This window comes from Diorhabda sublineata, chromosome X (genome assembly GCF_026230105.1).
Source record: "Diorhabda sublineata isolate icDioSubl1.1 chromosome X, icDioSubl1.1, whole genome shotgun sequence".
Taxonomy (NCBI): domain Eukaryota; kingdom Metazoa; phylum Arthropoda; class Insecta; order Coleoptera; family Chrysomelidae; genus Diorhabda; species Diorhabda sublineata.
The window spans coordinates 29992420-30008254 of record NC_079485.1 but is presented as its reverse complement, the minus strand read 5'-3'; the positions used below and the strand labels follow the sequence as shown (position 1 = coordinate 30008254).

The window sequence follows — 15835 nt, the reverse complement described above, 5'->3', positions numbered from 1 at the left end:
GTTTCAAAACGATGCATTTGAGCGTTTATCAAATTTTTTGAGATGCTCTTGATGAGTGAATTTATTTACTTAATCCGTCTTTTTAAATTGAGTATAGTAGAGGAGTTTGGGGTGTGATAGGTAATTGTAAATAAATCAAACCAAATCTTACTTACATCTTATTATTTACATAAACATATGAAATCTAAATGATACACATTTTTTCGCTATAACTCTAGAAAAAATATAATTTGGCATAGGAACAGAACTGTTTTTTTTTCAGTAATCAACCCAACAAAGAATATCAGTTGACCAATCGATCCTCTGTAGGATTGTTACTAAAATTTTTAAATGATCAAATTTTTTTGGTTTTTTAGAAATTTTATTATTTTTTTGTGTCACTGGAAGACAAATTCGTTTACCATTCTTCCACAACAAAATTTACAATCTAACTTATATATACTTAAATGCAAGAAATAAGCAAACACTATATTAACACCCATTATCACATTTTTTTATTAATTTCTTGCCCTTAAACAGAAGTGTCCCAGCAAAATAAGTAAAGCCAATTATTCCAAATTTGTAAAAACTGAGGCTACGTTTATTTTAGCATAAAAGTCCTGTTATTAGTAAAATTTAACGCTGTATAAAAATTTTACCTGAAAGATATAAATCTGTGCTAGAAATCCCTGTTCTGTACTCTGAGGGTTAATGCACCATCATCCCGGACTATAAGCATTTACAAGTAACAAATACTTTATGTTCATGGCGTTTTACACGGGACAATTTTATTCACATCGAACCCTGTATAAGTATACAGTGTCGGCGGGTATATTCGTGGGGCAAAAAATTACTTTATACATTTTATGCTAACACACAAAATTAATAATAGTAGGTATTCAGCAAAATTAAAACTATAAGCTCCACTCAAATTTTGGGAGTAAGTATAAAGGGCTAAAAATTATTAATATTAAGGAGTGTATAAAGAAATCTAGCCAAATATTCTTCCATCAGTTCGACAATTCGCAGGCTGAAGATTTCACTTAATTATGAATATTAACGATAAAACATTAATCAAGAAATTGCTTCCTTCATTACTAATATGAACTTCATAATTAAATCGGTTTAATAGAAAAACTGAACAAGTTAATTGAAGAAAATTTATTTCATTACTTTATGGTAAGACCCGTAAATCAGTTAAGAAACAGACCGTATCAGAACATTCGTTTGTACATTTATAGACACCAAAGATTTGCATCTAGTTGAGAAAAATAATTTGTGAAAATGTTTCCTTTTGTTATTATTATTATTATTTTAACCCTTAACTACTCACGCGGAGTCACCCACCAGAATTTTTTTCTAAATTCTGTCGCTTCTGTTTGTTTGCGTTTTTGAGTAATTCACGTATAGGAGTCTGTCAATCCCTACCGGTCTACTACACGAATCAAATACGAGCGTGGATGGACATGGCTCTATTTAAACTCTGGTTTCACAATGAGTTCGTCAAGGATGTTAAACGTTTCAATAAAGAAAACGTCTTGCCAAATAAGTTAACAAAGCACCACCTCACTCAGACATCAAACAATTACAAAGTGACGAAGTCAAAACTGTATTCCTCCCACTCAATGTTACAGCTCTGATACAGCCTATGGACTAAGGGGTTCTTGAGGCAATGAAATTAGCCTATCGTAAGAAATTTCCCCTTACACTTATTGAAGGAGACTCTATTGAAAATTAATAGAAAAAATCCAGAAATTGACAGTGAAAGATGTAACTTACTGGTCAGCTGAGGCATTAGAAAGTCTTGGAGGAAGTTGTGGACTTCCCTTGACTTTGTTTACTCGCCAGATGACAGTTCTAACCCCTGCTTCAACTGGTGAGAGAAATTCCCGGTTGTGGGGAAGCAAACGACTCAGACGTCGATGAGTGGATGGCGCAAGATCCCTACACTCACGAGAAGCTTGTCAACGAGGCAGCTGCAGTCAACCGCCAAGAAGCGGAAACCGGCACCGGTGGTAATGAAGTTATATCGCATTCCGACGTGGTAGCCGCATTCGACCTTGCTCTGAGCTAGGCAGAGCAGAGGTCTGTGTTTGCTATGGCGCAACATCGCAGCATCAAATTGGTTTTTTACTTTGAAGCAATTGATATTGACCGACATGACGAACCGTTCGCAATATTAGTGGTGTTATACAATGTTGTAAAACCTCAATGAATCGTATTTCTGTTCAAAAGGATGTTTTATTGAGATCCCGATTATTAGCCTTGTCTTTTCAGAGCGTGAAAAGAAGGTCAACAAATATAATTTATTACCGATCGGATTTTCAGAAAAATCGGATTAACAGGATTCGGATTAGCGGGGTTTTAGTATAATTATAAAGCAAACAAGTCATTATTAATCCAAAAAAGTTGGTTAATAAGTATTCCGATCAAATTCTACACAAATAGTAAAAAAATATTTTCTAATAAATGTTTTTTTGAACTAATTGTTTTTGTCTCCTGAAAACTGAGGATATTGTGACTTGTTCAGATTCTTATTTAACCAATTCAATTATAACACCAAAACGACTACGATATGGTGAAATATGTAACAATGTATACCCGGATGTTCAAATCTCTACACTGCGAAAATGGAGAGAGCAAATAAGGAGTATGTGATGATAATATTTTGAAATAAACATTTTTTTGTTAGATTCTATTGTACCACTGATATATCTAATGTCAATTTGAGAACATGAAAAAATATATTTCCCAAAATATTAATATACAATTATTTTCCTTATTGAAATATTGAATAAAACATTGATTAAAATAATTAGTTGTTATTATTGCTGTTTCAATAATTAAAAGAGTAGTCCAATAGCGCCATCTATTTGTAGATCGCCGAAATAATTTAGTTGACAGTATTTTCTCGTGACAATAAGTTTGTGTAAATTTCGTTATATCATTTTTGTGAATAAATTAGTCTTGTATAAACTCTTAAACGAGCAAACAACGTTATTTCTTTTCTCTCCCCATATAACATTAGCTACCAATTACGCGTTTGGAATTGTTGAAAAAATTATTAAAACAACTGTCATTCCGGTATTCAAATTTTGTTACTGGTATATGAAAAGAAATACAGTGATTCAATTGAATATTTAGCGTTGGCGCAAACCAAGATATACAGGGCGGTTCAAATATAATCGAAATGTAGAGTCTACCATCCACGAACACCTTCATTATCGCAAAATAACGCGATGGATTCCTAAGCTTCGATCAAAAATACGAAGCGGGGAGGAATGCGAATTTTCACTATAGAACGTTCTATAAATGCTGCATACTACTACAACCTAGCAAGAAAAACTGAAAATTTTTGTTAATATTTTCGATAATAAATAAATGTCTCGGAGGGTTTGTCCATATTTAAACCGCCCGCATATTGTACGCCATAAATGGGATTAAAAATATCTCTTCACATTGAGACATTAGATATACTGTATATATGTAATTTTGACTTATATAATATATATATATATATATATATATATATATATATATATATATAAAATCAAAAAGCAATATTTTTGGAATCTCCATACGGTGTATCCTGAACTTTAGCTTTTAACTGCGGATTTTTAGAAGAAGTTTAGTGTTCTATTATCAGCTATGTTGCAATTACTTACGATATTTATATTAGCTAAAATAAGACCGTTCCAACTTGACTGGAATTTCTAGACTTACTGAAATAAAAGTATTGACGTTCAATATAATTTACAGAATAGTAAATATAAACCCAATACAAAATAATTGTGTAAAATAATTAACAAAAGAAAATAATTCAACTTGAAGATCATTTCAAAATTGTAATCAGTGAATTTATAGTAAAAACTCGATTATCAAAAACCTAATTTATAATCGAAGGTATTCGAACTACGAAATTAAAACTTCACGATGTGCCATTAAACGTTGGTTCTAGTTAATTAATTGTTCTTAAATGTAACAAATTCTTCTTCAAAAAATGGGTTTACGACATTATCCGATAAGGAACAGCGTTGAAAAATAAACGGATAATGGGCGCATAATAACTAGAAAACATATACTTAATAATAGCAAATAAAGTTAAGAAAACAACTAAAACAATCTTCAAATAGAACGAAATTACAAAATCATCATAATTGACATTAACGGAGTTCAACAGAAACAATAACAAAAACACAATTCACTAAATAAAAACTTTTACCTAAGGAGGAAACTGCGAAAAACTCACACATCTTAAAATTGTCAGTAAGTAAAAAATTCTACTCGAATGGAACGAACAGAAGCGAATATGATATTAATTTAGTTACAAAATTTATATACACATAGTACATAATAGATTCGTTTTTGTTTTAAATAAAATTTTTATATTTTTTTACTTTTCCTAAAATGTAATTATTGAATCCTAAATGCTGGTAATTTGTAGTACAAAATGGTGATGTACGAATTTCTTTAGTAGCGAAAAAACATTTCACGAAATATGATTATTTATTATTATAAAATGTAAAGAAGACACCAACTACAGGCAATCGATAGAATATGAAATGAACTGCTTTATACTCGATTCAAAATACATTATTTACGCAATATACCCGAAAATACTATTACTAATTCTATAAATATAGTGTTCAAACATTTTCTTTTTTAAAAATTATTTTATTTATCTAAAACATCAACAATCCACATAAAAAAACAATCAAAAGTAATGTTATATGTAACGTAATAATTTTGGCACAAAATACAATATCAAAATGGCTTGATAAGCAGAAAATTTTTCATTTTCTTGACTTAAATTAAACAAGTTCCCTTTTATGTTAGATGCATTAAAATGTCTAATAAGTTGGAAAGAAGAAGAGGCTTTATAATTTGGTGGAACAGATCTCTAAGCTTTTTTCAAACCAATTATGTGAAATTATTTTGCTCACATTATATAAAAATTTTTTTTAAACCAAAATATTTTACACAGAAACATCTACCGTGCTATAGTCGAATATGAAGATGGAATACCATAACTGAATCTTCCAAAAAGAATTTTTACTCAAAAAAAGAGTAGGAATAATGGTGACAATATCAGGGTTTGCGTAAGAAAATTAACTTGTGAATACCATACTTTAAAGATTACCATATCGAGATGGAAGTGTCCGAGACTTGTATATTGGTTCTATGAGCGTGATTATGTGTCAGTTGCATTAAAATGTCTTATAATTTTGAAAGGAGAGGCTTTATAATTTGGTTAGATAGATCTCTAAGCTTTTTTCAAAATCAAAATATTTAACGCAGCTAAGACAAATGAAAAACTATAAAGAAAACAAAAACAGATAACGAGGAGTAATCCTGAATTTTCTGGCCTGGTATGAAAATACTTATTTGCATTACGAATAAAAGGGAAACGGTAAACAGGACAAACTATTACCATATTACAAAATTTTCCGCTGCAAGTTTTTGGTTTCATTCTAAAGTTGTATGTATGTAGAATGCATCATTTGGAAGCTAATGCCATTAGCTTTAAGATTTTACTAAGAAAAATAAGTTTTTTTTTGCCAGCGACATCACATCTATGTTACGAATTGATAATCTATCCATAAAAGAAAAAAGTGTTTTTGGAATTGGATGACGGTTATTCCACGTGTACTACGCAATTCTATAAGATACTATAATATTTGGAGTAAGAGTGAAAGATACACAAGGTTAGGGAAAATCGTAAGGGTGTTTTTCAGGAAAGCATACAGTAACGAAATACTTTTATAATAATTTATAGCACTTTGCACAAAAAATAATATCTAACATAAAGTTTCGGAATGTGTAGTAATTAGTTTGACAATTTTTTTATATTTTATATTAATTACATGATTTCTACATAAATTGTTAAGAATATAATTATAAATATAATTTTCAAATTCCCAGATTTATGAATTAGCTGATCTGTCTATTTTAGTTGATGTTTTTGCTTCTACTGTATTCATTATATAGCAGGTTGTTGTAATAACATAATCGCTTCCAAGTTCCTTCAAAAACTGATATTTTCAGATAATTTATAATATTACAGGTATAAATAATGGCGCTCGAAATTTTAATAGTATTAATTTTTATATCTCCAAAAGTTTATTAACTACAGTGGAATCTCTATAACTCAAACCTTGTCAAGTCAAAAAAATAACGTTCCATTCTGATAAACCCTTAAATACTGTAAATCGAAGTAATAAGACGTTTTACTTGGAATTCCCCAAACTCAAAGTAAACTATAGTTTAGTTCACCTTCAGGGAAAACTTATTGAAACGTGCACCAGACAGTGTAATTGTTAATGTAAATAAATCAACATAACCTAAATCCACCATTGAAAACTATGAAAGTTAAATTTTCACACATCTAATCAAGGAATAATAAACTTTAAAACATTTGAAAGGACGTTTTACAAGAAATTAAGAAGGGAGACAAAGCTTGTAGAAGCCTAAAACTACAATTTAAACTGCTTCAAAAGCTGTGGATTTTTCGATGGTACAAAAAGCTTTACAAGAAAATCTTGGACCGAATATAGACTTACTTAGGTTTAGGTAGATTTAGATGAGTTTCCGAACGTCACGTTCAATTGTCGATGAAAATTTCAAATTTAAGAACTTGATTCACAAAAACTTTTGATTTTTATCACAATTTCAAATTTACAAACTAATCTACAAAAACTTTCGGTTTTTATTACTTTTTTGTGCGTCACATGGATTTTGCACTAGAGTATAATACTGATAAGATGTTTTTATACTGAAATACTGAAATGTATAAAAACGGCAAACTTCAGAAGCCTATCGATGACAATGCTCATGAGAATTAACAGTAGACAGCCATTCAAGGGGAATGAATAACTTTTAAGAGTTCAAAAAACCATAGACAAATGAAACAACCTGTCAAATTGTCGCATTTACCCACTGGTCTACTATGGTATAAAGGATCGTATGATATAACTACGATCCTATTAACTCGATCAGTTTCCGAACGTGATCCAGGTTAGCTTCCGAGCATTCAGTATGTAATTCCGTATGTAACATGTGATGAAGAAATGGTTTGTACTGGAACCTTAATTGAGGCTGAAATCCTTTACATAGTTAATAAAATAACTACAATGTTAGCTAAAATGATGTTGCACCATTTCTTTCAATCAAACAAGTCAGAGCACCAATTAACAAACTACTCGATTCGAAAAATGTACTGATGTCAAGGATTTTGTTTTCAGGTCTTTATTTGCTATTGGAAAAATAATTTGCAAATTCACATATGTACCTACCACAAAATTTGAAAAGAATTTTTATTATTTTTTTGACTCAACAGATTGAAAAAAATATATATTCAAAGATTTATTTATCAATTCAAAGCCAAATAAATACAAGGTATCCCAAGAGAAATTTCATTTCAGGGACGCAGGAGGTGTCAATCAGTGACTTGGGAATTTAGTCGCTATGGAGCGTGGAGCTGTACCTTACAAAATGCAGTTGATACAAGAATTAAAAGCCTCAGGATGCTGGTCAGAGGATTGACTTCGTAAACCATATGATTGTGCGCTTTTAAACATTTAGTTTTCGAATGAAGCTACTGGAGTGAAACCAATCCAAAGAACTCTTTCAAACTCAAAGAAACCTCTACATGCGACTAAAGTGACCATATAGGCTGCAATAATCAGCGCTTAAGTCTTACTTTTTTGAAAATGAAAAAGGGCGCACAGTTACAGTGAATTCAGGGTGTCATGTGCAGATGTTAGACGACTTATTCGTGCTTGAACTACAAAACTTTAATGGTTATAACTAAAGAACATGATTCCAGTAGAACGGAGAAACTTCACATACGTCTTGGCAAATTGATCTCCAGAAGTAACTTAAGTTGGCCTCTACACAGTCCCGATTCAACACTTATGGACTTTATCCTGAGGGGGTTATGTTAAATTCAAATTTGCACTAACAAACTGACTTCCCTGGTACAATTAAAAGAAAATATCCTTTGCGAAAAGAAAGACATCAAGGAGAATATCTGCGGAGCTGGCAGAGGCAATTTTAGTGTTTGATTAAATGAAAACCGTGAGGACCACGGTTTATATTTTGACGATGTTATATTCAAGAAATAAATTACCAAGCAATGCATTTCAATATCTAATAAACATTAAATAAACTTCTTACTTTTCTTGAAATTGTTTTTTTAAATGTGAGCTTTCTTTTGAGACAACTTGTATTTATTCTAAACAACAAAATGTTATAACTTTTATTTAAAACTGAAATAATAAGGAGCAAATAGAGATAAAGAAGATTTGGGAAAATCTAAGTTTTGTTTTGTATATAATTCATAATTATAAAAGTAATTTTTTTATCTTCATTGTACACTTTATACAACCACTGCTTACACATACACTGTCTGGTCCTTCGAGCCTTCCATAATCGATGGCACATGGCTTGAAGAATCAGATAATGAAATTGTTAGTGTCATTGTAGTGGTAGTAGTTAGTGTCTTCCGTTTGATACTTCGAATTTTTGGTTTTGAACATATAACAATGAGCTTGAATAAGCAAATCGACCTCGGGTCTTTATATGAAGATTCAGATGCGGAGTTCTTGTGTTTCCTGAAACTACAACTGATTTAGTATTATTAGATGTATGAACACATATTTTTAAAGACAAATTTGGGTATTTTCAAAAACATTAGTGTATAAAAGATGTTCGCAAATCCAAATTAGTAATTTTTCTCGAATAAGGCTATATATACAACCACCAAATGCTTTTTTTAAGATTAGAAGCTATGATTACGTAATAAAAAAAACTACGAATGAAAATTATATGAATAGAGTACAAAACTGACAATTCCAGATAAATGGGAGCTATTTACAAATTAGTTTTACTCTCAAGATCAAATTTTAGGCAGTTATTAAAAAATTCAATAATTAGTTAAATCAACCGATACGGTTTTTAGAGCCACTAGCATTTAATATTTCTGTTTGATTTCACTCTATTCATGATGTTTGTCGAAAAAGTACGAAAAACTATAAAATTGTAAAATATTTCAAGGTAATGGCACTGATACACAATACACTTCCAATAGCTTCAGCTTTCAATTTCACGACTTAAATATAGTTCTTAAAGTACCCAAATTATTTTTTATTTTTTATTTTTGGAAATCAAACCTAAATTTAAAATTTAATCTATCATGTTGGTAGATCACATCAGGCCAGATACTCCACCATGCTCAGGCAGATTTTTACAAAGTAGCCTGCAAAAAAAATTATTTTCAAGACGAGGCTCATTTGTAGGGATAATAGGAAAATGGAACTAGTTACATAGACAAGCATAGATACATACCTTAGGCTCATTCCTAACATCTTTTTGTCTCCAAGAATCAGTACGTTGATGGGCACTATTGTTACGGATACGTCCAGAGCCAAACGATTGAGTACGAGATCTAGCATATTTAAAGCCTGAATCAGCAGGAGCACTAGTACCAGGTTGAGGATACATATTTTCATTCCTATAAAAAAAGCATAAATAATACCTTTAACAATTCTATCAATAATATTAACAATATCTCCATGGATATGATCAATATTTACCTTTGATTGCTATTAGATGGACGTCTGTCTTCTCTAGAAGTACTAGGCATAGCTGATTGACTTTCCGAAACACTTCTGTTTCGTTTGATATTTTTGTATTGTCCCTTGCCCTGATGCGATTTTAAAATTTCGTCAATTCTTGGCTAAAAATTATTATTTAATGAAAGTATAAGTTCCCAAATTGAAAAGATTGGATTTGATAACTAAGTTATCATCATCAGTCTAAGCCTTTGGTCTCTGAAGATGATAACTTTGTGATTGAAACACGCATCAGACATTATAATTGTGTTCATGTATTAACTAAAGGACGTGGAAGGCCTGCTTCAGATATAGCACACCAGACCAAAACTTTATCTTCAAATTTCTTTTTGGATTTATATTTCACGTCACTGGGACAATTTTTTATGTCATCCGTGTAAAATCCATCATTGCCTTTAATGTCTGAATGTGATAAGTTATATTTTTCGTCATCCATGATCACAACTTTGTTCCCTGTGAAGTAATGCACGGCAGCTTATTGGAATTCTGCGCAAATGATCTTCGGTATATTTTTCTTCTTCTTTCTCTTCAGTTCTCGACTGATGGTCATGTGGGAAACCCGAAATCGGCGAGTCGACCTTGGAGTTGATGTTCCTAATTTGTCTTTCGCACATTCCACCGATTTATTTGACTAAGCATTAGTCAAAGCTTTAGGCCGCCCCTTTTTGGAAGATTTGAACATGGTATTCCTCGTTCACATCCACTTATTATTTTATAAATGGTCGAAAGTGCAATATTCTGCTCTCTAAGCATACCTCAGTATCCAAAGACTACTAAAGTCACGTTTACTAAATTGGAGAACGAAAAAGCGGCTGCTCAACACGTGGGAGCGAAAGATCTTACACAGAATATATGGACCAGTGTGCGAGCAGAGCGTGTGGCGCAGCCGTACAAACACCGAGCTCTACCGGCTCTATGAAGACCCCAGCCTGGTGACAGAAGCCAAGAGCGCCAGACTCAGATGGCTAGGCTACTTGGAAGGTATGCCTGAGGAGCGGGGGTGCGCAAAGCGTTCCTGCTAGGGCCGGCGACTGCCTGGGTGACCGCGCAAACGATGGCTGGGAGTGGAGACGCCGAGCGTTGGACCGTGATGACTGGAGGAATGTGGTGGACGAGGCCATGGCACTTTGAAAGCCGCAGTGCCAGTGGTAGTGGTAGTATTAATTAAATTTGAATTTCTGTAACCATTGGTAATATTCATACTGAACACACTGTTTACACTACCACTACTCCAACACTCACAATTACACCGATTGACGCGCGTTTAACAACCACGTTAACGTCTTCAGTGACTGAAGGTAACTCAGTTTGTCTTTCAGTTATCGAAACGCTGTTGGTATAGGGGTAGTGTAAACAGTGTGTTCAATATGTGTTCGTGTAGTTGTAGTAAACGTATAAATATAAAAAATGGTTGCAATAATTGACTAAACAATATCTTTAATGACAATAACCACTATCAGTCATCAAAAACTCTGATGATACCACCACACCAACACTCAAAATTACACTAAATGGTCCTTCCAGCCGGATATATACCTACTGAAGGCTCAAAGGACCAGTGTTTATATAGTGGGATATACTTCTTGTACATTATAAGCAATGTTGTTAGTTTATTTATAAGAAATATCCGGAGGAGACAGTAAATGGGGGCGAGTAATCACATTTCCCTATACTTATTGACTCTCGACTCCCAAAACTTGAGATAAGGAAAATATATGTACCAAAAACTCATACACACTCAAAATTACACTAAATAGTCTTTCAAGTCGGGTATGAACCTACTGAAGTCTCGAAGGACCAGACATATTATTTGTTGAGTTATTATATAGGTGGGATATACTCCTTGTACATTATCTCTGGAGGAAACAGTTAATGGGGGCGAGTAATCACATTTCCCCAAACTTATTTAGCATCCAGATTCTTACTTATGAGGACTACAAAATTACCAATTACAAGAAAGGACTGTCTTAGATGTATAATCTTGCATTAAAAGCAGTATGATTGAAACTGAATATAGTATATAAATAAACCAGAATATATATTACATAATCGTTACCGTTGAACTACTATTTACCTCTACAACTCTGAAATCTTCGATAGTCTTAAACTTGGAGAGGTACTTTTGCAATGTAGGTGCAACAGTGAGATGACTACCATAATTGTAGTATTTTAAGAACGCCCAGAATTTTTCCAGTCCATACAGTTGTCCGTTTTCGTAGTCCTTTATCGTTTCTTGTTGAAAATCTTCATAAAGATGTGGTCTAAATTTAACTTCTAAACCGTAAGAGAAAAATCGGAAGAGGCATTCAAGACCGTAACGGTAGCCTTGTTCGGCATCTTCAATAGCCAAGGTTTTGAATTCGTTGTACATTGTGCGGTTGAAGTTTTCTCTTAAGAAGAATGACCAGAAACGGAAAAGAGTGTTCATTTCGTTGGATTGCCCAATTCCAAAACGTTTTCGTTCTATAATCATATTAAATCGTAAATTACCAAACAAAATTAACTGAAAAATACTCAGGATTTTATTTAATAATAATCAGAAACTAATATCATTTAGGTGAGTGAGTAATAAGCAATGTAAATTTGAGATAAAATTTTTGAAATTATATCAAACAAATTATTTTTTCATACTGTACCTTTTAAACATTTTTGTCGGAATCTGTGGTACCCTTGTTGTGTAAAGTTGTTTTCCTTCAACAAAGAATGTGATGGATGTTGGAAGGTGGGTAAAGCTTGTGGAACACTACCATAGCTTGTACCTAGATGCCCGTCATTAGGACTAGTACCATAGCTACTTCTGAAATATGAGAAAGTATATAAATAATGTAATGAAATACATTTGTATTTTAAGTTACCCTGTAGATGTTGTACGTAAGCGATGTTCCTTAACATCCATAATCCATCCGACGTGATGCTCAACTGGAGGATTACTTGAGTGTCTCGTTTTTCGTTTTCTTGGAGTACTTGGATCTGGTCTTTCATCTTTAACAACTGCATAGAATCTTGGAACATTCCTTCGTGGAGTTTTATTTGTTCTTCTCCTATTATTGGTACTAGTAGTGGGTTGTGATTGTTGTTGTCTTGCAGGCACTTCAACTGTATCAATCTATTAATGAAAGAAAATTATAATAAATAGTTCTATTAATGTAGAATTCACTTACGACTGGAGGAGGTGGAGGTGGCACTTGTTGGTTCTGTTTTTTAGGAGCTGGAGGCGCCATTTTTTTAAAATCTTCTTGACTAATAACGTTGACAGTCTTGTAACTCTCGAGTGAGTTCCTTTCCTACACATTTTTTAGTTTTAATTTTACTGCTAATTGAATTAATTTGTAAATACTTACATAGTCTTGATCAGTCCATAAATCTTCTTCGTAATAAAATAATCCATCGTTTATAGCTTGAATTAAATCTTGACTCATCTTAACGCGAGTCATCCAATCACCAGTTCTGTCATACCCTTCATGTTTTGGTGCTCTAGAATTTGTATTTTGAGTAACTATAAGCAATTTATTAACATCTCTATCGCTGACTTCGTCACTGTCTTCCTCTATAGGCCTGAAATGAAAAAAAAAAACAAAAGTAGGATATACATCTCGAATAATTTTATTAAAAATAAAAAAATCCTACCATTCGTTAAACGTATTTTGTCGTCCTGTAGGAACTTCTTGATCTAGTTCTTCGTCAAAGTGAAAATCGAGCTCTTCTCGTTCAAACGATTTCACTTTTGTTTCCTTTTTCACTTTATTTTCCTTATTTTTTCTTTTCACCTGCCTCCAATTCTCATCATCTTCTTGTTCGTTTTTAATTTTATCGTTTTGAGCATATTCTGGATTTCTATTTCCATTTACCATATTTACTTTTTGGTTCTTTTGTTCCACATCCAAGGGGATAAATTCTGCTACGTCGGGATTGAGATTATCGAGTTGTCTTTCTCTTAGAGTTTTTAGTAGTGGCGGCGGAGGAACTAATTTAGCGATAATTTCTTCTTTTTTCTCATTTCCCTCATCAAGTATCGGCCATTTCAGTGGGTCCTTCTTTGGTCTCACCTAAAACCAGTCAAATAGAGAATATAATGAAAATTATTTGGTTTATGATTTACCTTAAAACCTGCAGTCAACTCAAGTTCATCAGATGAACTAATTGCCTCAATAATTAGAGCTACATTGTTCGTTAAAGCTTGAACTCTATGGAAAGAAGCTATGAGGGTAACTGGAAGGTAACCTTCGGCGTCCATTTTTCTTCTCAAGAAAAAATCTCTGTTCAAGTTATCTTCACTGAAGTAATATTCTCTGAAAAATAACCACATTTAGTGTCTCTTGACCTTTTCTTATATGAAAATAAACTAGACATTTTTATGATAAAAGAAATACATAACAGTTCAGTTGTTCATCTCATAATTGGATGTTAAATGAAAGCTAAGTAATGCAAGGGGCATTTAGGTCCTTCTAAATATGTAAGATATTCACATAGTGATCCGAAATTCGAGTTTATATATATATATATATATATATATATATATATATATATATATATATATATATATATATAAATCAATAAGCCTTAAGGCACAAGGCTTGGAGTTGTTGTACTACTTTCCTCCATCGATTTTTATTCATTACCGCTTTACGCGAGTTCTCTATTCCTATTCTTTCTAAATCTTCTCTACATGCTCCTATTCATTTTTCCGTGGACGCCCTCTTTTCCTTTTCGCCTCTTCTCCCCTTAAAAATCATATTTTCACTCAACTATCTTTGTCCATTTTATCTATACGCCCCATCAATGGAGTCTTTTTGCTCTAACCACATATACCATCTCAGCTTGACCATCATACAGTGCTTGGATCTCTGCGTTCATTCTCACTCCTCTTAAAATCCTCTTTAGTACCTTTCTCTTTCATATTTCCATTTTTTTCTTCTTTTATGTGCATTATCAAACACTCGCTGCCATATAGCACCGTTGATTGTGTAACTGTCTTGTAACTTGTTCTGACTTGACATATCCTTTGCTCTTAATAGTCCTCCAAGGCTCCAAACTCACTCCCAGATATTCGAACTCCTGGACTTTATCTTGATTTATGCGGAATTCACATTCTTGTAAATCATCCTATGGATTCGGATACTGCTACTTCTCATAATCATTTTTTGTAAAATGTTGAAGAGCACTGTTGATAGTGGGTCTCCTTGCTTTAAACCAAAAGTTCCCGATAGGCTTCCTTCCACAGCTACTTCATTCTCAGTGTCATTTTTACCAAATATAGTATTTTCTTAAGGATTTCGAGTGCTACCCGCCTGGGACAGATTGATTCATAAACTTGTTTGAAATTCACAAAGAAAAGCCACAGGTTTAATCCTTGGTCATAGCTATAGTTCTGGATTGCCTTCAGTATGAAAATTTCATGACTAGCTGACTTCTCGTTTTTAAACCCCTCTGATACTCGAATTTATAAAATATAAAATGCGAAAAAAGTGATTCAAAAATTACTTACATTTGATTACGAATATATTCCTTGACAGTGGGCCCATCTAAACTAAGATAGCTGTTGCTATTAAAGTAGTAGGTTCCCATGTAAGGCATAAAAGCTTGTCCATCTATTAAATCACCCATCTTTCCTTGGAAATCGTGAGAATGATAATCTAAATAATCCAGGTTATTATGCCCTCTATTATTATGTCTATTGTGAACTCCCCTCCTACCCCCTCTGTTCCTGTCATTACGATGTCGATTTCCAGGTGCAGGTCTCGAGTGTCGTCCGTTTTGTGGGTGACCGTTCAGTTCTCTTTCCGCTCGCCAGTCTTTATCACCTTCACTTACTGTCGATCTTTCGTCTCCTGCTCGTTCGCTACGTCTTCGATCGTATTTATTTGTTTTTGTTAAGTCTATATCGAGTGGCACCCATTTGTGCTTCATTTGTTTTCGTTTATCTTCACCTTCTTCGGATGTTTGGGGTGTCACTTGCTTATCTTTGGAAGTTGAAGCTACGACAGGAGTTGCTGATTCAGCTGCTCCTTGACCCAAACACTTTCGAGGCTATAACAAACAATTATAATCATAATATTATCTTTGAATACCATTTAATTTAATAATCAACAATTCCTTGTTCTGATAATATTCGCTAGGCAGCAGCTTGTTATGTTGTTTAGTGACAGATTGTTATTTTATTTCAGAATACTACTAAACTTAAGTCCAGGTGATTTTTGTTGCGGCAACTGTGGCAAGTTATTTGG

The 15835-nt window shown here is 33.0% G+C and overlaps 1 protein-coding gene across 2 annotated transcripts in view; it reads right to left on the bottom strand.

The window, feature by feature from the left end:
• Positions 1 to 145: 145 nt before the first annotated feature.
• The window catches only part of LOC130451655 (la-related protein 1B), a 35127-nt gene continuing 19437 nt past the window's right edge, over positions 146 to 15835 (bottom strand). The window contains exons 3-13 of one of the 2 annotated variants that reach the window (XM_056790811.1): positions 15097 to 15638; positions 13711 to 13900; positions 13239 to 13657; positions 12953 to 13166; positions 12773 to 12895; positions 12467 to 12717; positions 12248 to 12408; positions 11686 to 12074; positions 9573 to 9715; positions 9325 to 9490; positions 146 to 9235 (exon numbers count right to left, since the gene is read on the bottom strand). In XM_056790811.1, the coding sequence (XP_056646789.1) occupies positions 9224 to 9235; positions 9325 to 9490; positions 9573 to 9715; positions 11686 to 12074; positions 12248 to 12408; positions 12467 to 12717; positions 12773 to 12895; positions 12953 to 13166; positions 13239 to 13657; positions 13711 to 13900; positions 15097 to 15638 (2610 nt within the window). In that variant the 3' untranslated portion in view covers positions 146 to 9223. Of the gene's footprint in view, positions 9491 to 9572; positions 9716 to 11685; positions 12075 to 12247; positions 12409 to 12466; positions 12718 to 12772; positions 12896 to 12952; positions 13167 to 13238; positions 13658 to 13710; positions 13901 to 15096; positions 15639 to 15835 lie in introns of both variants that reach the window. The other variant, XM_056790809.1, reaches the window with a different exon arrangement.